This window comes from Carcharhinus amblyrhynchos, chromosome 2 (genome assembly GCF_965287045.1).
Source record: "Carcharhinus amblyrhynchos chromosome 2, sCarAmb.v2.hapA, whole genome shotgun sequence".
Lineage (NCBI taxonomy): Eukaryota > Metazoa > Chordata > Chondrichthyes > Carcharhiniformes > Carcharhinidae > Carcharhinus > Carcharhinus amblyrhynchos.
Genome location: NC_137325.1, coordinates 83,248,977 through 83,271,158, shown reverse-complemented (window position 1 = coordinate 83,271,158; position 22,182 = coordinate 83,248,977). Strand labels below are relative to the sequence as shown.

General features: G+C 39.1%; 2 protein-coding genes across 5 annotated transcripts in view; one reads left to right on the top strand and one right to left on the bottom strand.

Annotated features, from left to right (window-relative positions):
- LOC145355792 (uncharacterized) overlaps nt 1-3,867 on the top strand; it is a 47,126-nt gene extending 43,259 nt beyond the window's left edge. Inside the window, exons 13-14 of the mRNA XM_080208176.1 lie at nt 458-584; nt 2,187-3,867. Coding sequence (XP_080064302.1) covers nt 458-584; nt 2,187-2,383 — 324 coding nt within the window. The 3' untranslated portion in view covers nt 2,384-3,867. The remainder of the gene's footprint in view (nt 1-457; nt 585-2,186) is intronic.
- A 3,047-nt stretch (nt 3,868-6,914) lies between these two features.
- The window catches only part of nfx1 (nuclear transcription factor, X-box binding 1), an 81,409-nt gene continuing 66,141 nt past the window's right edge, over nt 6,915-22,182 (bottom strand). For 3 of the 4 annotated variants that reach the window (XM_080208134.1, XM_080208144.1, XM_080208152.1), the window contains exons 20-24: nt 20,037-20,135; nt 18,346-18,412; nt 14,858-15,003; nt 13,856-13,960; nt 6,915-7,397 (exon numbers count right to left, since the gene is read on the bottom strand). In XM_080208134.1, the coding sequence (XP_080064260.1) occupies nt 7,319-7,397; nt 13,856-13,960; nt 14,858-15,003; nt 18,346-18,412; nt 20,037-20,135 (496 nt within the window). In that variant the 3' untranslated portion in view covers nt 6,915-7,318. The remainder of the gene's footprint in view (nt 7,398-13,855; nt 13,961-14,857; nt 15,004-18,345; nt 18,413-20,036; nt 20,136-22,182) is intronic. The other variant, XM_080208162.1, reaches the window with a different exon arrangement.

Genomic DNA, 22,182 nt, shown 5'->3' with positions numbered 1-22,182 from the left:
TCACATGCTCATCAACATGATGGAAATAACCTTTTCCTCTACCACCCTCCCAACTCAAATTATTTTGTGGCGGTGTTATTATGGGGAGGCAATGACGTAGTAGTACTATCATTATCACTTTTCCTCGGAAAGCTGACAGCATAATCAAGGATCCCAAGCAGCCTGAAAATACTCTCTTCCACCTTCTTCTGTTGGGAAAAAAATCTGAGGTCATATACCAACCGACTGAAAAACAGCTTCTTCCCTGTTGCTATTAAACTTTTGAATGGATTTACTTCGCGTTAAGTTGATCTTTCTCTATAGCCTAGCTATGACTGTAATACTACATAGTGCACCGTCGCCTTTCCTTCTCTACGTACGGTATGCTTTGTCTGTATAACATGCAAGCAATTCTTTTCACTGTATACTAATACATGTGACAATAATAAATCAAATCAAAATCTTATTGTACCTATAGCTGGACTGTCGCCATATCCGCTTCATCCAAGCAGGCTGGGGCTGGTGGATGTCCTGGGATGGAAGGAGAATGTCCTACTGGGGAGGTGCAAGTCCAGAAAGTGGTGGCTGTGCTTGTGGAATGACAGGTACTGGTGGAGCACAAACAAGCTGCTCTTTGATTATATCTATTCTGGAATATGGAGTATTTTATTTGAAGGTTAATTTAAAAAATACAACATCCCACCGTCAGTTTATTTTATTGTGTAAAAATGTACACATCATCTTTATGAAGCTGAGTTAAAATATTTTCACTTCTGCTTCACTATGGGACTACAAATATTTTTGTTTAGTTTTAACTTAACAGTAGTTTCACTGTATTAGTTACAATATATAAAATTATAAAATGGTTCCATTCAAAATTGGATCCGCAGATTGACTTTAAATAAATGTCGTAAAAAAATTGATTGATTTGTTCTCTGAAGTTACAGATTAAAGAGGAAACCACATTTGAATAACAGCTACTGCACTTTAATAACTCGATGTCTAGCACATACTTTTGAAACTTGGTGACAGTTATTGAAATCCCTCATTTTTGGGGACTATTTATGAGCATGGACTTTCAAATCATTGAGTTGATTTGCAGCCTTCAAGATAAATACATCAGGCCAATTATCTTCTTTTTTGCTGAGACTATGCAAGAAAATAGCTCTGTTAAGTTTAACTGCAAAATAGTTCTGCAAAAATGCAAACATTATTCCCCCTTTGAGTTAATATAATGTATCAACACTAAATATTTATGCATTATGTTATTGTTATATTTTCAACAGTAATCAATTGTATAGTTGTCTGTGGAAGATCACTTTTAAACTGGACTATAGATCTTAACACAATAAACATTTACAAAATACACATTGCTCCACAGTAGATAACCTGTGCATACAAAGTTCACACGATTATAACATGGACTTCGTGAAATTAAATTCAGCTTGAAATTGTGGATTAACAATCTAAAGCTATAGCATGAACATTCAGAGTTTGAAAGGATGCAGAACTTCAAATGTTCTAGATAACAATCTGCCTAAGCTTAAAATAAAAGTGTTGCAGAATGTATGAATCCAAAGTTCATGTTAAGGTAACATTCTGTGAAAGAGACTTTCTCAAAATAAGGATTTTTAATAATTGACTGTAAATGCAATTATTGCAAAATAAAAAAAAAATTGTGCATCTATTTTTGAAAATTTTCTCAAGTAGACGAGGGAATTGAGGGCAGTTATCATGGAGAAAAGACTGAAAATGTGCTCGGAGGTAAACTCTGAGGAAGTTTTGGAAAGGTAGAGATACAATGAAAAACACAATGCCGAGTAGTTTCAGAGAATTCTGGAGTGTTAGGACATTTATATTGTAATCCTCACCACCAATGGTGAAGCCAAAATAAAGTACGATGGGACAGAGCTGGTAAAAAGATTAAAGCAAGGGGCAGGGTCAAAATCCTGGGGCAATTTAGTGAAGGGTAGAGTTCTGAGCAGATGGATTATATATATGACAGAGGTTGGTGAGGAGAGCTTTTGAACAACTATAAAGATGATAAAGTTATGGATTGAACTCAACAATGAAAGAGCACCTCTCTGGTTCATATCTAGTGATAGTCCATAATCCATGTCAAGATATAATGTGATGAATACCTCAGTTAAAATGCATGCATCATTATATGAATTGATAATCATTAATTCTTTTTGTTGCTCCTTCAGAATCTTGTTCTGTTCCAGGAATGCTCTGCAATTGCGATAGCAATGACCACATTTGGAGAACAGATGAAGGAACTCTTCGTGATAAATCATCACTACCTATTCAAGCTGTACACTTCGGTGATACCAAGGGTGCACCATTAGAAATGGCCTTTTATACCATAGGAAAGTTTATGTGCAAAGGAAAAGCTGGAACATAGAAGATCTATCAATCATTGTGAAGGGACTGGCAACAGTCAACCAAAGATTAACATATTACATATTACCATATTTCCAGCCAAGAGAGAAATAGAATTTTATAGAAGTTTAAAAATAAAGAAAAATCCAGTACTCGGGATTGTTAGGTCTGTAGAGACATTTTCACAAATTGCAGCTACCTCTGAAATTCCTAAATAAGATTTACATCACATAAACATATCATTTGGCACAATCTGTTTCATGTTGCTGTCTATTTAAGCTTCCTTCCTTCCCATTGATCCTTTTCATCCAATCCAATCAACATATCCTTCCATTTCCTTCTCCCTTATTTGCTTTTCCACCTTAACTATTTTCACTCTTCCTATTTTTTGTGGTAGCATGTTTCACATTCTTACCACATTTTAGTCAAATAAGTTTTCTTCTGACTTTTTTTGTTGGATTTATTGGTTGCTACTTTACATTTATGGCCCCTGGTTTGGATCTCACCCTTTGGTGAAAATATCTTCTCTACAATGAGAGCATCAAACCCTTTCTATAATGTTGAAGACTTCATTAGGTCAATGTCAGTTATCTCTATTTTAAAAAAGAGCCCAAGCCTGTTCCATCCCAGGAATTCTCTGCAATTGCGATAGCAATGACCACATTTGGAGAAGAGATGAAGGAACTCTTCATGATAAATCGTACTACCTATCCAAGCTGTACATTTTGGTGATAATGTTAGAAATGGTGCATCCTTATCTGAAATAGATAAGTTCTAGTCTTGTATGTTTTATTCTATTGAGACCTCTAGTCTCATATGTTTTATTCTATTATAATCATAGATTTTTAAAATCTAAAACTTTTTTTTTATTATATAAGAATGTTTATTTTTTCTATGGGCAATGACAGTAAAATTAACATCATGTCTTTTATTAGCTCTGCAAAGAAGGTATCAATAATCTTTATAACATCAACATCATTCAGGTACTTAACATAAAGACTGACTTATTCACATTCACCAACATAAACTCCTTTGGTTTCAGAGATTAACAGAACAATGCAACAGTGCCAAAAGGATTTGAATGTTTTCTCCCAATGGTACAAACCAAATGAAAGGCTACCTGATCAGAATGTAATGTTTTACCTGAAGTTTAAATTTTAGGATTTGGGTTTTACATGGACGTTAATTTTGCAACAAGTATCTATTTGGATTACATTTGGAGTATGAATTAATGATGTCTAGCAATGTAAACATACAGTTTGCAAAAATGAAATAATGCAAATGCTAGAAATCTGAAATATCTGATGAAAGGTCATTGACCTGAAACATTAACATTTTAACTCAGTTTCTCTCTCCACAGATGTTGCCTGACCTGCTGAATATTTTCAGCATTTTCTAGCTAGTAGAATATGTCTTCACCATGGACTTAATGGCCAAATGGCCTCCTTTTGTGCTGTAAATGTCTCTAAATGTTTGTACTTGGAATACTGGAGTAAAAATTTAAAAACAAACATGATACAAATGATCTTAAGTATCGTTTTTTTCTTTGCTACCTCTAGTCTCATATGTCACTTTTATAATGTGCACGATACAGAATAAATGCCAAATATGGTTCAGATATGAAATAAATAGTGATGGCACTAACTTTTCAGAAGTAACTAAATAAGCACAACTTATATAGTGTCTTTGATCAAATAATGCACCCTAAGACACTTCAGAGCAGCAATATGAAATATGACACTTGCTACACAAGGAGGTATTAGGTCAGATGACTAAAAGCTTGGTCAGAGAGGTAGGTCATAGCTAGAATTGGATATAATAATTGAACTGACATCAAATCGTTGATCTAAAGAGGTTTAACATAGCTTATTTTGTCCCTACTTAGAGAACCACTTTTTTTTTCCCCAAAAAGACCTATTTAGTTTGTCCTGCCCCCATCAAAGCTTTCTGGATGTGAATACCCAGATCTTTCTTTGCTCCACATACTTTTAAAAATTATACCATTTATTTATATTGCCCCCTCCTCATTCTTCACATAATTCAACCAGTTAAATTTCACCAGTTTGTGTCTTCCTAAAGCCTGCTACAAGTTGGCATCATCTGCAAAGTCTGAAATTATGGCCATATAGGTCCAGGTCATTATTATACATCAGTAAGAGTTTACCTCTCACCTTGATATTTTCTATCAACTGGAGACACAAATCAAGTGCATTAGTGTAGTGGGCAATGTGTAGTCGTTAGTCTGTTAGTTCTTGTTTTCCACTCTCACCAGTACAACAATTGTGAAGGGGGCCGAAATGTGTAAGCTTCGCCTATTAGTACATCACCTCTTCATTTGTAAAGCCCATGTGGTGCCACCCTATGTGTAAACTGGGTACCTTGCAGATACAGGCCAAATTGCAGGGACTCATAGGCATGGTGTACAGGCCCATTGGCATGCAATTGCATCCTTGTGCCCTCAAATCAAACCCCCAGTTATGGTAGTCCCACTGTGGATGTCTCAGTAGAGAAGTAACCTTTTTGTAAACCCTGATGTAGGCAGTAACTTATCAGCCTGATTCTTGGGATGGCAGGATTGTTGTATAAGAGATGGGGTTGACTAGACCTGTATTCACTAGGGTTTACTAGAGAGTGGATCCCATTGAAATATATAAAATTCTGATAGGGCTGGATAGGCTGAATGCAGGACTTAGAAGAATTGGGTCACCATCTTGAATGATGGAGTAGGCCATTTAGGGCTGAGATGAGAAGTTTCTTCATTCAGGAGGTAAGACGAACTCAACAAAGAAAACACCAAATACAAGCAAAATACTGCGGTTGCTGGAAATCTGAAATAAAAACAGAAAATGCTGGATAAACTCAGCAGGTCTGGCAGCACCTGTGAAGAAATGTTTTGGATCTAAATGGTCCTTCTACAGATGTTAGGCTAACTGGCCTACAGTTTGGTGGTTCAAATGAGAATGTCTACCTGCATGCCATAGTCAACTGCAAGTTGTTCAACTTGGTAAGGTTGCACACCAAGACCAAAATGCATAAGGTCCTGGTCTGTTAGTTGATGCCATGCATCCCAATTGAGGTTCACCTTTAAAGCTTGTAGATCTGTTCTCCCAGGCTTGTAAAGCATTTGGATTGACAATCAACATCAGGAAGACTGAAGTTATGGGCCAGAACACAGACTCCACCTTCTATCAATACAGACAACCTCATTCTGTAAATCACTGACAGTGTCACATACCTTGGGATCAACAGCAACTTGTCTGGTTTATTGATGATGAAAATAGCACCAGGATTGTCAGGGCTGCAGCTGTCATGTCAAAGTTGAGATGTCAAGTGTAGACCAATAGTAATCTAACTGAAATACAAACCTTGGGTGTCCTGGGCTTGTGTTCTCAGCACTCTACAGTAGCAAGGCATACACAACTCATGCAAACCAAAAAAAAAACAGCTGAATAGCTGCCGCTGCTCAGAATGTCAAGCATCTCTTGACAAGACAGAGTGCTGCATATGGAAGTACTCCAGCTTAGAGGGATCTATAGTACGTTTGTCTCTTGATTCAGCATTGAATCCATTGGGTCATGTCAGCCAAATGGATGACGGCCACATTCCCAAAGACATGCTGTATGGTGAGCTTGCTATCAGTACAAGACCATCAGGTTACCCAGGTCTGCAGTACGAGATCATCTGTAAACTAGACTTAAAGTTGGCCAAGATTTGAGTTGATGCATGTGAAATTCTCACTGTTGACTGGTGTGTCTGAAGCCAAGCAGAGAGATGGAATGTGGGGAAAAAAAAAATCAGATGATAATAGAAATGACCAGATGGTAGAAGAGAGCTTGTCAGAAGGAAAAAAGGTCAGTTGACCTCAGGCTAATGCTGTTCACCTGTGCCAGGAACTGCCACTCACAGACCAACCTCTGCAGCCACAACAAATGACATTCAATCGACGCATACACATCTGTCTCCCGAGATGGACAGGTGCCACCATCCCTCTTTTTTTTTGATCAGGAGTATTACATTTGTGACTCTCCAGTCTTCTGACATAAACAAGGGCAGATCCATCAAATGGTCTCAAATGTTGGTGGTGGTGGGTGTTTTTGAATGATGCCCAGAAACATTAGCTGCAATTATGCACACGGAATCTCAGGTATACCAAGGTTAACTTCAAAATGCATTTCCATAGCTAAAAAGCTTGCTGATATTCAATATGATCGTGCATTGAGATATCAGAGACCTGCCAAAGTCCGTAAAATAATATCCAATTATGTCACAGGAGTTTCAGGAATGGAAGGGTTGGGGTCAGTGGAGAAGATCAAATTCAAAAGGGATCAACATATTATCTATTGTCTCAGTAAAGGCTCACATGCTGGGCTTCCTAAATCACTCACCTAGATGGCATTTCAAAAAACGTAAACAAATGGGGAGAGAAAGGAGTTTCACAAAAAGGATCACTTTGGTGCTCCAACTACTTGCAACTAATCTCACTTATGTCCTCACTGCTGAAGAAGGTTTATTCGCATACAGCTCATTGAAAGACAACATAAATTATCTTGAAATTTATTTCATCTTTATTGAGTGCAATTATTACACACCACCTTTAACATTATCACGCTGGTTGATTTCTTTCAAAAACATAAACCAAGGGGAAAACAATATTAACCCTTTGTTCAGCACCGTTTACAGCAGCAACACAACATCTGATAGAAATGCATACATAATTCATTCCACAGATTCTGATTTAATTTCTTGTGTGTTTAACTCATGCAACAGCGGTAGCCTAACAGCAGAGGCTAGCATCTTACTTTGAAATGCAGACTGAAGTTTAATAGATTGACACAATTGTATCTCCCTACAAATCTTCATTGATTCTTCTTCACTACTGATCAGGTTACTTCTTACCCTCTCAATTTCTAGAGGATGTAATCCAACATTTCAAATGAATTTGAAAACAAGTGATCTTCTAGTCCTGTACGTCAAAGTAATCAATGATTGGTTCTTCTTTGAATGACTTTTGCAGGGCGACTGTTCCATTGTCAATCCTGTAATATTTCAGAAAATTATTTCATTTGTGCATTTCCGGTTAAAAACACACATCACAAACATGCAAGCTTAAACAGTACTTTCAATACTCATTATTTCAATCTATAACAATGGCAATGTAATAATTGTGGGGACTTTAATCTTCATATAGACTGGATCAAACAAGTGAGGGTGATCTAGATGAGTTTGTAGAAAGTTTTTGACAGTTTTTCAGGGCAACACATTGTGGAATCAAACAGGGATAAATCTATTTTAGATTTACTATTGTGCAATGAGGAAAAGTTAGTTGGCAATCTCACAGTAAAAACTCTATGAACTAGTGGTCATAATACAACTGGATTCCACGTTAAGCTTGAAAGCGACATATTCCAATTACAAATAGGAATCTTAAACTTAATCAATGCCAGTTACATAAGTGCGAGTGGCTAAATTTGAATGGATAAATAGATGAAAAACTATGGACATAAATAAAACGTGAATTGTTTCTTCAAATATTCCCCAATGTTCAACAAAGATACGTTTCATTGAAAAACAGAATCCCAGGAGGAAAGATCCACCCATGGCTTACTCAGGAAACCAGCAGTATTAGATTAAAAGAAGACATTTAGAATATTGCAAAGAATAGTATTTCTGACAGTTGGAAGTGTTGAGTGAGTGAAGTGGCCCCAAAAAGTTGATTAAAAAAATCAAATGCAAGAGCAAATTAGCCATGAGTTTTCACAAATAAAGGGGAGAAAGATTGGTCCCTTCAAATCAAAGACTGAGTTAATGTCAAGTCTATCTGACCCTTCTACAAAACATATGGGCCGGAATTCTCTCCAAAAAATTCAAAGTGTCAAATTTGTGTGAAAACTGGAGTAATTCATGCTGTTTTTTGTTTAGTGGGAGTTCAAAGAATCTCCCATACTCTGTGCATTGCAGAGGCACCAGCACGAATCTCATTAAATTTCAGGGGATGGGGCTGAAGAGGCTGAAATCAACACGCTAGTTGGGCCATTGTGCACGTGCAGATTGATCTGCCAATGCCAAAACTGATGCATGCGCAGTGGCCCTGCACTGGTGGCCCTCTGATTGCTGGCCAGTTCGATCACAGGCTGACCCACAACCCCTACATCACCGGCCCCTCCACATCCCCCACGGCCTGATCGCCAGCCTCCCGACCATTCCTGAGTCAACCCCGATGCCCCACCCCTCCCCGATCTCTAGCACATCCCCACCCTCCCCCTGACTGTTACTCCCCTGCAGTCCCGACAAGAACCCCCTTCCCCCAGCACCAATCTCTATGCAGTGCGGCAGCGGGATGACCCTACCCCCACCGATCGTAACCTAAGCCTGCCCCATCAGGCCCTCCTTGATAATACACACTGCTGCGACTGACTGTCAGTGGTGGTGGGAGTGGATGTGGTGCTAATTATATAGGCTTTGTCCTGGATGGTGTCAAGCTTCTCGAGTGTTGTTGGAGCTGCACCCATCCAGGCAAGTGGGGAGTATTCCATCACACTCCTGACTTAAGAGGTTTGCAGCATGGAAATTGGCTCTCCGGCCCAACTTGTCCATGCCGCCCTTTTTTTTAAACCCCTAAGCTAACCCCAAATGCCTGCTTTTGGCCCATATCCCTCTATACCCATTGTATCCATGTAACCATCTAAATGTTTTTTAAAAAGATAAAACTATATCCACCTTTACTACTATCTCTGGCAGCTTGTTCCAGACACTCACCTCCCCGTGTGTGAAAAAATTGCCCCTATGGACACTGTTGAATCTTTCAACTCTCACCTTAACCCTACGCCCTCTAGTTTTAGACTCCCCTTCCTTTAGGAAAAGAAATTGACTATCCACTTTGTCTATGCCTCTCATTATTTTATAGACCACTATAAGGTCACCCCTCAGCCTCCTATGCTCTGGAGAAAAAAGTCCCAGTCTATTCAGCTCTCCTCATAACTCAATCCATCAAGTCCGGGTAGCATCCTAGTAAATCTTTTCTGCACTCTTTCTAGTTTAATAAGATCCTTTCTATAATAGTTGACCAGAATTGCATAAATTTTCCAAGTGTGGCCGTACCAATGTCTTGTACAACTTCAACGAGACACCCCAACTCCTGTATTCAAAGTTCTGATCGATGAAACCAAGCATGCCGAATGCCTTCTTCAACACTCTGTGGACCTGTGACTTCACTTAAGGACCTATAAACATATATCCCTAGATCTCTTTGTCCTGTAACTCTTCCCAACGCCCTACCATTAACTGAGCAAGTCCTGCCCTGGTTCAATCTACCAAAATGCATCACCTCGCATTTGTCTAAATTAAAGTCCATCTGCCTTTTGTCAGCCGACTGGCCCAATTGATCAAGATCCCATTGCGATAGGAGATAACTTTCTTCACTGCCCACTATGCCAGCAATCTTAGTGTCATCCGCAAACTTACTAACCATGCCTCCTATATTCTCATCCAAGTCGATAATATAAATGACAATCGTTAATATGAATGGGTTGTGGGTGAGTGGAATCGGCTGCCGTCGGTGGTGGTAGAGGCGAACTCGCTGGGGTCTTTTAAAAGACTTCTGGATGAGTACATGGGATTTAATGGGATTGAGAGTTATAGTTAGTTCTACGGCCTGGTAGGCATGGATATGTACAATGTATGGATATGATCGGCGCAACTTGTAGGCCAAAGGGCCTGTTTGTGCTGTAGTGTTCTATGTCCTATAATAGTGGACCCAGCACTGATCCCTGAGGCACATTGCTGGTCACAGGCTTCCAGTTTGAAAAACAAGCCTCCATAAACCAGCCTCTGGCTTCTGTCGTCAAGCCAATTTTGTAGCCATTTAGATACCTCACCCCGGATCCTTAATCTTATGTAACAACCTACCATGCGATACCTTGTCAAAGGCCTTGTTAAAGTCCATGTAGACAACATCAACTGCACTGCCTTCATCTACCTTCTTGGTTACCCCTTCAAAAAACTCAATCAAATTTATGAGACATGATTTTCCACTCACAAAGCCAAATTTGGCATGGCTGCTCTCACCAGCTTTTACAGATGCACCATAGAAAGTATCCTTTCCGGATGTATTACACTTGATATGGCTCCTGCTCTATCCAAGATTGCAAGAAACTACAAAGTGTCAAGAATGAAGCCCAGTCGATCACACAAACCAGCCTCCTATCCACTGATTCTGTCCATACTTCCCACTGCCACGGAAAAGCAACCAGCATAATCAAAGACGCCGTGAAGCTCAGACACACTATCTTCCACCTTCTTCTGTCGGGAAAAGGATACAAAAGTCTGAGGTCAAATACCAACCCACTCGAACTGATTCTTCTTGATTGCCATCAAACTTTTGAATGGACATACCTCATATTAAGTTGATTTTTATCTATACCCTGGCTATGACTGCAACACTACATTCTGCAGCCTCATCTTAGTATTTAATAAATGTATGCAAGTTGCTACATAAAGCAGCTTTACTGATTCTGTTAATGGAAACTTATTTTAAGGATGTGTAAGAGATTAATTTATCATTGAAAGAATTGTTTCTGAAGGCATTGAAATTCCAAATATGGAAGTGAGAATAATATTGCACTATCCATTTTTCAAGCCTTTGTTTGTTGAAGTGATCTTCTTAGAGCCTTGAGATGATAACAGCTAGAGTTATAAGAACATAAGAAATAGGAGCAGGAGTAGGCCATCCAGCCCTTCGAGCCTGCCCCGCCATTCAATAAGATCATGGCTGATCTGTCGTGGCTCAGTTCCACATTCCCGCCCTCTCCCCATAACCTTTAATCCCCTCTCTTATCAAAAACCCATCAACCCACGTCTTAAAAATATTTAGCGAGGTAGCCTCCACCACTTCAACGGGCAGAGAATTCCAGAGATTCACCACTCTTTGAGTGAAGAGGTTCTTCCTCAACTCCATTCTAAACCGCCCCCCCTTTATCTTGAGGCTGTGCCCCCTAGTCCTACTATCCTTTCTGAGCGGGAAGAGTCTCTCCACCTCTATCCTATCCATCCCATTCATCATCTTATACGTCTCAATGAGATCTCCCCTCATTCTTCTAAACTCTAACAAGTACAAGCCTAGTTTATTCAGCCTCTCCTCATAGCTCAACCCCCTCAGCTCCGGCATCAGCCTAGTAAACCTCCTCTGCACTCCCTCCAAGGCCAAAATATCCTTGCGTAAGTACGGCGCCCAAAACTGCACACAGTACTCCAGCTGCGGCCTCACCAATGCCCTATACAGCCGCAGCAAGACCTCCCTACTTTTATATTCAATCCCCCTCGCTATGAAGGCCAGCATCCCATTAGCCTTCCTGACCACCTGCTGCACCTGCAAGCTGGGTTTTTGCAACTCATGCACAAGGACCCCGAGGTCCCTCTGCACCGTCGCCTGCTGCAGTTTTTCGCCACGTAAGTAATAATCCTTCCTACCAAAGTGGACCACCTCACACTTGCCAACATTAAATTCCATTTGCCAGTTCCTGGCCCATTCACCCAGCCTATCTAGATCCTTCTGCAGACTCTCCACACCCTCCGCACAATTTGCCGTTCCACCAATCTTGGTGTCATCAGCAAATTTCGACACCATACACTCGGTTCCCTCCTCCAGATCATTTGATAAATCCATTTGAACAGCATAGAGTCTATATCCCCACAACATTAGAATCATTCAATTCAGATTTATAGTGCAGGAAAAAAAATGGAAAATTATCTTCTCAGGAAAGACAGTTGGCCAGAATGTCAAGTAAATGACTAGTAACAATACCTTATTAAACTAATGAGGCAAAACCAGAGCCACAGAATGTGCAGTTTTTCCAAATAAAGGTAATTTGCACTTGAGATGTTTATAAGAGAGTATGTTAATGTATGCAGGATCAGATTAAGATCCTATGGGTGAGGGTAAATCACTAAAAGGTACATTGATAAACATGTTTCAAAGATTCCCAGCCTCTGCTAAGTTATCTATACATAACCAATACAGGTTTCATTTGATCTCAGAATTCCAAGGCTGGATGATAGTGAGGAAAGCTATCAGTCATTTCTGACCCTGTTGAAATCTCATCTGCAAATGGCAGGCATTGGACCAGGGATGTACACAGGGTTAGGCTCAACTATGAAATTCCCCAAGCTGAATAACTTGATGTTTGTTGACTATGGTCACACATGAACTACTGGAGATCAGCTACATTCTGCAGAATGCTCAAGGTACATCAAATCCAACGGATCATCAAATTGAATGTCTGAGCCAAGGCTCTTAATTGGCTTTCTTACATGAACAAATCATAAACATCATTTCCAAGAACTGAAAACAAATGGAAGATTGCAAATGGAATTGCAAATTGCAATGTGGCAAGAATTAAAGTTTATTTAGTCAAGTACTACTGAACAAACCTTTCAACATGGAAGGTAGTGAGGAAGAGGTGAAAGACTCAGGCCAAAAACTATGAGGAACTCAACAGTCCCTTTACTACATCATGATCCCTATGTAGGGATCACCCCTATACACCCGCTGTCAAATTTTGAGCCTGTGAGGAGTGTGGAAAAGGTGATTTGCCTAATTTCAACCTAATACTACCTAATTTAACAAGTGAGCTGGTGAGAAGTGAATAGGTGCAGGGCATCAGGGGTGGCACAGTGGTTAGTACTGCTGCCTCACAGCTCCAGGGTTTGATTCCTGGCTTGAGTCACTGGAGTTTGCACATTCTTCCTGTGTTTGCGTGGGTTTCCTCTGGGTGCTCAGGTTTCCTCCCAGAGTCCAAAGGTGTGTGGGTTAGGTTGATTGGACATGTTAAATTAACCCTCAGAGTCCTGGGATTAGCAGGGATAAGGCCTGGGTGGGATTGTGGTCAGTGCAGACCTGATGAGCCGAATGGCCTCCTTTTGCACTGGAGGGATTCTATGATCAGTCTCAACAATCTTGTCAGATATTCCATTGCTACATTTAGAAGGAAGAAATTCTCTCTCAAAAGTAAAGGGAGAAGGGAAGAAGTCAAGTGTATCTTATAAGATTGGTTTTGTGTCACAGTTTAGATTAGGAAGATGGAGATTGTTGACTAGAGGTCTTCAACCAGATTGTTCCAATCTGTATCATTTGGTATTGCTTGGCCTTGAGCTGGCTCTTGACTATTAATACTGGATGGATATTTCCATTGCTTCCACCTACATGACAAGCATGCATGTCTGGCCTGTCATCACTAATATATCTTTCCTTCTCGTTAGCATCAATGCCACCTGCACATGAAGCAGATGCTGGAAATACTTTATTAAGAAATCACCTTTCTACGATTCGGTTCATCGGAATCAGGTTCACCTTTCTTTAACTCCAGAAATATGCAGAGGATGCCACTAAAAAATTACATAATTAAGAGTTTTCTTTGTTAAAGATTTAGCTTGGTTTTGCACACAAGAGTATTTTCTTGTGAATTGCCAGACTGAAGCTGGTACGCCTCATGGTACTTACTTAAGTGTCTGTTGCCTGTAATGTGCAATTGGTGGTGGTGGTCTTGCTGTCATCTCTCTTTCAATCAAGGAAGTCAGTGAAACATTTGGACATGCAGATTTTCCTCTGGGAAGAAATGTGATTTGTTGAAATAGAGTTAAAATTGGAATACAAGTCATGATCAAACTTTTGTTTTTCAGCATATAACGAGGCAAAAAAAAAAATTGCAGTCTCTTCCTTGTGGTTTACCAGAAGGAGAAAGCAACCTGAGGATAACTGAATAAAATGAATTCAACTGTCTACTTCTACAATTCTGCCCACAGCATGGATGGAAAGTCCAGCACATAGAAAGATAACATTAGCAATAGCCTTAAAACAATCAGCATATCCACAATTACTTCTTCATTTTTTTGTGCTTTTTAAAAAATTTGACTACACGTATCTCAAATACACACAGAAATATGCCACCTTGGGGCTGTTTCTCCCAGTCAGTGAAAATTAAAGTCTGCCATTATAACCTGCCTGCTTTTTCAACATCCTCCTCTGAACTCCCCTACTTATTCAGTCAGCTACTTTATCAACACTTTCAAGGGATCTACAGACAACTGCAAACTTTCCTCAGAGTTGTGTATGGCAAGGTCTATCAAACAGCAATGAAATAAATCAAGCTGTTCTTAAATCATTAATAATGTGCTTTTGTACTAACTTTAGAAGAGTGCTTTCTATATTTGTGTGACATTTCTCCATTTCCAACTGAAATCTTCCTGTGACCTTTGAGATTGCCAGTCATTGAGTCGGGATAGTTTAGTGCTGTGGGCCTAAGCCCAATAGGGACTAATTTGTCAAAACTCATTTCCTCTAGAACCCATTTTTCCTCAAAAGGGAAGACAAATATCTTTTCCAGTGACGAAACTGGTTTCCATGCATCAAGAAAACCAAAAAGATTTTTTGCTGCTTTTTGAGACAGGAGGATGGAAGAGAGAAAATATATAATTTAAGAATTTTAGTATCACCAACACTCACTTCATAGCAGTTATAACAACATTACGCTTGGGCTCATTGTCGTAACTGACACTTTCAACTCCATAGACTTCAGCTAGCTCATGAATAATCCTGCGATGTTCCCGGTTCATTGGGGGATAACAACGACTTTTCTTCTGCTGTTTGCCCTGGATGGAAAAGAAGAAACCATTTATTATTTCAAGGATGAGCGTGCTCAAGAGTAATGGTCTGAAATTGAGAGACAAGTGATCATATGCACATTATAGCACAATCAGCAACGTCACTGCAGCATGAAGGACTGGAAAATTATGATCTGTATGAAATGCAACTGCTTTAAGGCCATTTCAAATTAATGAAATTATTAGACTTCAGGTTTACTGAGCTTCTATTACCATCAAGACTAGACTAATGCATCTGTATAAAATCAGTAAAGCGACCTCAGAAATTCAGCATTCAATGCAATTAATGTGTAATATAGGATGAAGTCATACCCTCAAAAGAACTGAAAAGTTACTCAAATTTTTCAGTTATAAAAATATTGCTTTAACTGGCTGATTTTGTTTTGCCTTTTAGCCTGAGGTATAAGCAGAGTGACTCAAATCTATCATGCACTCAAGAATAACTTGCATCTAGGACTTTAATGTTAACAAAAGCATGACAGCAAAACTGATACCTATGCAAAACAAGAAATATAAGTTCAGGTGACTAAATGCTTGGTCAGAGGGCAACTTTAAGGAAGGTCATAAAGTAAGAGAGAGATACTGATACCGAGATTGAGAGAGACTCAGCCCCTGAAAATATCATCAGCCTTAATTTCTATTGGTGGAGTGAACAAGTAGTCATCTCATCCCCAAGCGAGATACACTAATAGACAAAATAATGGTGCATGTTTAAGTTCTAGGCCAATGTCAACCTTATAAATTATATACTATAAATACTACCTGCACACAAAAAGGGAAAATCAGAGCCCTGATAAAATCATCCGAGACCTCGTCATGTCTGCGTTGTGATTTAGCTAATTTTTATAAGAGAGCATTTTAATCTGTATATTTGCTGGTGGTCAGACAATTTCTAGTCATATTGCTCAAAATGTTTTCTCAGTGTTGCTCAGGAGGACATTTTACAGACAACTTCAGGTGAAAAGAAAAATCAGCAAAATCATAAAATATTCTTACCTAAGTTCTGGATAAATGTACCAATCATTTAATAACTACTGCAATTGCTAGTGGTTTAGTTACTACTATCAATTACTGCAAACTTGTATCTTTGGACTGGCAATTTAAGTGCACTAGGAATTGTAAAAATACTGTGCAATGAATCCAGTTCAGCTCATTTTTGGAGGTCCAGGATACTGGCTTTCCAGTTACCTTTATTATAAAAGGAACAGAATGTGAACCCTACCAAAGTTTTAATGGTAGCTAAGTGATGAGAGTGGGCTGTGCCTCCTTTGCCTGACAACTAACAACAGATGCGCATGTTGGGTCAGCACGTGGCTCAGGACCATGGAACATCACCACTGCTGGGGTTCTTTGCTGGTTCAGCAGTTTGTGTGTTTGGGACAGGCTTTATTGAAAGCCACTCGCTTACATCCAGAAATCTAAAGAAAATACTCACTGAATCTTCCACTTGTACATCAAAAAAAAGATCCACCACTAATGCTCAACAAACAGACCTCTCCTGACGTGAAGCAGGAAAGGAAGGGAGGATTCAGGAATATGGCACATGCTACTCCAGCTACTGTTTCGATGATCTCCAAAGCAGCCAGTGGCAGCGTGTGGAATCAATCAAAAGTGGAACAAAGCCTTCGCTGAATTACATACATGTGAAGACAAGCAAATGACTACAAAGAGGGGGGTGGTGGAGGTTAGTGAAACATTTCAAAGGATAATAATCATAATTCAGAATTCTGTCACAGGATGGGAATTTCTCACCCCTGATATTTCCAATTATATAAAAGTTAGTGCTAACCTGTACTTAGCTTTACTGCTGTGACTTAATTTAGTACCATTTTCAATTAGTCAGGAGAGAATCATAGAATCCCTACAGTGCAGAATGAGGCCATTCAGCCCATAGGGTCTGCTCTGAAAGGTGGAAATATTGCTGTTATCATCAGTAAATTAAGAATGCAACAACTTTGCAAGGTAGTTTCTCCAACTGTGATATACCATTATCTCACTCAAAGAGCAGCAAAGCAACAGGTTCTCAACGTACTTTTGAAAGGGTCAACTGGCCTGCCTCATTTTCTATAAGTATTTAACCTATTTTTGGAACTTCCTGAATTGGAAGGAACAAAAGCTCTAAATGAGGCAATTTCAAGAGAATTTAGGTGCTTAAAAAATCTCTGGGTTGGACAAGGTGGTTAAGCTAAAATGACAATTTAAATAGTGCTTAGCACAAGGTGACGCCTTGGAAAAGGAGCTGAATGGCTACTTGACGGATTGTCAAGCGGCTGATTATGCTAGCATGTTAAGGAAATTACATAGCATTTTTCTGGCAAACTCGTGACCCAATAACCACATCCAACAACGATTAGTTAATTGGGAGTAATCTAGTTATTGCAGAGGATTGATTGCCGCTAAAAGTAAATCGTCTTTTACTATTCAATAGAATCATAGAATCTATACAGTGCAGGAGGCAGCCATTTAGCCCACCAAAGCTGCACAGACCATGATCCCACCCAGGCCTCATCCACATAACTCCACTTTTTTATCCTGCTAGTTCCCCGACACTAAGGAGCAATTTAGCATGGCCAATCAACTATCCCATACATCTTCGGACTGTGAGAGGAAACCGGAGTACTGGGAGGAAACCCATGCAGACACGGGGATAATGTACAAACTCCACACAGTCACCCAAGGCCAGAATTGAACCCGGTCCCTAGCTCTGTGAAGCAGCAGTGCTAACTACTGTGCTGCCCTAGTTGCTGGAGCTTTGAAATGGACTTCTGTCATGAGACTTTATGGGACACTTTTGGGAAGATTTCACTCACACTCTATTAATATCTGTTCTGGAAATTCTCTGAGGACGTCACCTAAAAGGTGTTATGTGCTACTCTATTGTAACGGTCACCTTACAGAATTCACCAGGAGAAAGATCATTGGCATCTCCCTAGTGATTTCCCCCTTCAGGTTCTGGAGAAGGACAACGTCAAGCACGGCAACAACTTCTGCTGCATGAGAGAAGGGCAGAGGGCAGATTCCCACTCCACGTAGTCCTGCTTTCATCTTTTCTCTCCATTTAAATGGCTTGATTCCCAATATATTCAAAAGGAGGATACATTTTTACTAAACATGATAGCATATCCCATCATCCTGCTGGATGACCATTTCCAAAACGGATTGTGGCTCAACATTGAACTCCAGTGATAATATTTTCCTGTGTGTGGCTCTGCCTCAAGGAGACAATGATCAGTCATTCTAACTGCCCTTTAATATACAGACCTTTCAGACAGGATGATGGTTTTGCAGGTATTTTAATAATAAAGGCATATTATTGACTGCAGCACTAACCTTACTAACAGCTTCCACAAGAGCTTTAATTTCTTCTTCCACTTCTGTTACAAACTTCAGATCTTTCCTTTGGTCAGGAATAAAGGAAAACAGACCCATGATTGAATGCATTAATAAAAACAAAAATCAGAAAATTGAGAACAATGCTAATACACACTAGGTTATCATAAAACTTGTACTTAATTCAGTCAAATTTCCAGGGCAGTAGTTAAGAGCATTATACACAATTAAATAGTTTCCTATGAGATAAGACTATGTTTCTACACATCATTTTTGATTACTCCAAATGGATTCATTTTTATAGTTAGCTTTTCACCATTTCATTTTCATCCCCAAGTACATGGGCAGCACATGCTTAAATTGTGCAGTCCTGCTTGAACACATTACAATATTATAACCAGATATTCACAAAATGTGGAGCTTTCTTAAATCTTTCAGTGAAGAGAATGGGAATCATCAACTCAACCAAAGGTAAGTTGGCTGCTTTTTTTTTTATTTTGCTGGAAAAGGGACATGCTGTCAAAGCTTTTTGTCTTGCACACATTAGGACAGACACAAGAATGCCACATTTTAAAAGGAGCAAAGATGTACTGCATAAGAGGGCTACTGATTGGTTGGCAAGTCAACCCTGACTGGTTGAGACGTTGCAATGGAGAATGCACCAGGCAACTATTATCCTCTGTAGTTTTAATTCAAAAACCACAATGCCTAGACATGCTTCTTTTGCCTACACAGGACTGGCCCCTGCGTATGAATATATGCAGCTTCTAGTAAGTTTAAGCCAGCCACATTGCAAGCCCAACTGATAATGGATGTTAATGCAATTCATGGCACACTCAATTGTTCAAGTGCTGCCCAATCACAGAATCATATCTAATGTTAGACATTACGTATGAAGTTTTACAAGCACAGACTGGTTGACTCAATCTGTGATGCATTCTCCATGGAACGCATTGACCAGAATCAATTTGCCAACAATCAGCACACTTTCTTACTCAGTATAAATTAATTTCCTTTTGAAATTTAGCATTCTAGAATCTGTTCTGGGGAATGCAAGATGAAATGGTTTGACAGCATGTCTCTTTTTTCAGCAAGTTCTCAAATTCTGCACTATCAATGTCTGTTCTTCTATTTTGCAAAATAAAGCTTATAACTCAAACAGCATACTTGAATTATGTAGTAGACAGGAAAGTTGATGAATGGCATTCAATTGACAACTCTCAAGAACATGAACAAGTTCATTTATGTACAAATCATACTTAAGCAAATATCACTGGTATTGTTGATGGCAAAAAATGCCCAAGTCCCTAAAGAAAATGAAAAATGACACTGTCTGTATAAAAACACAACTATTAAAGTTGGTAATAAAATAAAAACAGAAAATGCTGCATAAATCAGGTGAGATTGATCAGAAGAAGGTGAAGGATTTCATCAAAACTTGTCTCTTGTCCACTGATCATCTGTTGCTCTAGCATTTCGGTCACTCTTTTTGAGCTGTGAAAATTCTACATGTGGCAGTGAGCATTGATGCCAAGTTAAAGTGAGTCATTGTATTAGCATGAAATGCCCTTACATTAAAACTGAACAATCCATCTGCTTTGTAGCCAGGTTGTCATATATCCAGATTAAATTTTAAAATTGGTTCTTACATATTTGTATTTCAAAACCTCCAATTATCAATCAATACCTACCTTGCATCTTCCTTCAGAGTATCACTATATTTGGATCCTAAGCTGCGAACGTGAAATGGATCTGAGGCAGGGTTAATATTTAAAGCATCTGCTACTCGCCTGTTAAAAAACATGCAAAGTAACTTAATAAATAGTTGGGAATAGCAAGGAGGAATTTCAAGACTTGTAATGTGCCAGACAGGTTAACGCCATATACATCTGAGCGGCACAACATTGCTGCACCTATAAACCAAGGATTAATGAATCAACAATGTTCTCCACAAGCAGCTAGGTCAACTTTTCAATGTCAGGTGTAGCTCAATGCTAGCACTATTGTCTCAACCCGAACACTGTGGATTTAAGTCCCATACAAAACCTGAGTACATAAACTAGACTGACAATTTGTGTTGTACTGAGGGAGTACTGCTACTTTTGGATGACATGTTAAGCCAAAGCTCCCTCTGCCTCTCAGATGGGCACAAAGATCACTATTTGAACAGCAGGAGGGGATGTCCCCTGATGCGCAGGCCAATATTTATCTTTCACCAATAAATAAAACAAGTGATGCATTCAGTTTGTTTGTGGGGGCTTACTGTGTGTAAATTGGCTGCTGCAAATTATTCCAACACTATACTTCAAAAGTACTTAATTAACAGTAACTTTGGGTGAACTTACAGGCTTTTGGCCTAGAGGTGAGTGCACTACCATTGAGTTAAAGGCAATACATCAGAAAGGACAAGGCTCATGGATGATCAGTATTACAGACTAGGAAAGCAGCAGCAGAGCTGGGGTTGGAAGCTTAGCTGGAGGTCAAATAGGACATGGAGTTTGGCTGGCAAAGGAGGGTCTGGGGCAGGGGAATTGTGGTAACTAGCTTACATCCACAAATACAGATCTTGTCAAAGGCAGAAAACAAGATAATAGGTGGTAGCATTATTCAACAATTAAATCTACATGTGCATAATAGAAAATAATTTGTTACTTATATTCCATAAATTCATCAATCTTTGATTTATGGTCAATCTCCACAAATTTAATAGAACACTGCATTTGTTTTTACTTATGTAGCAAAATGTATCTTTGTTCATAAGGGAGGCCATTTATTCAACTGATTTCATATTCACAGAACACTGAAGTTAAGCAAGTGATATCTGTACAAATGTACAACATGAGGTAAACATAATATGAGCATTAACATGCTAATTAATGCCAAATTATGGTCAGACATGGAACACAACTGTTGAAATACAGAACCGAGTAAGGAGGGAAACAGTAAAAGTTGAAGAGAGAACGCAGATAAAATATATAATACATGTTTAAGAACATTAGAAACAAAAACATTTTGAATATTTTTGTTCATTCAGCCTAGTATTCAAATTTAACTCCTCTAACTTCTTTAAATCAGCTACCTTACCTAGATCTTTTTAAGCATTTACCAGTCTTAAGAATATAGTTCAAATTTACTTTCCACTAAGGTTCGTGTCCTCCACTCTGACTGGCCTAACAAAGCTAGCAGGTGATTACCTTGGCTTCATGTTAGCTACGCAAGTTCATGATTTACGTTGGAGTAAGTTTTTCTTCCCCCTTTGGCTTTCTTTTTGTTAGATTTTGGGACTTAAGTTTCTCTTAAACCTTCCTCATAGCTCATCCCCTTTACACTTCTTGCTCTTTTATGCCCCTTTTCCAATGAATGCCTCATTGCATTACATTTGAGGGTTGGCCACAATAGTTGCACACAATATTTAGTAAAAAGTCTGACTATGCCAGGTTTTAGTCCAACCGACTTATTTGATAGTAAACTCAATTTGATAGTGAGTTTACTATCAAATAAATCGGTTGGACTAAAACCTGGTGTTGTCAGACTTTTTACTGTGTTTACCCCAGTCCAACGCCAGCATATCCACATCACAGTATTTAGTCCAGGATATTAACACTATTCTTAATGTTTGAGCAAATCAATCATTGTAACAATGGTGTTTTCTTTTATTATCCAAGTGTGAACTATAAAATTAAATTAGGCTTAGGCAGTCTTACATTAAGCCAAAAGAAAACATGATTTATCTCATGGGAAAATAAGTTTAAAGCACTTTGTTCTTTGTAGAACTGTTTAAAGCATTTACTTATTGTATTTACTGCTTTAAGAATTGTGAGGGAGTGATTATCAGGC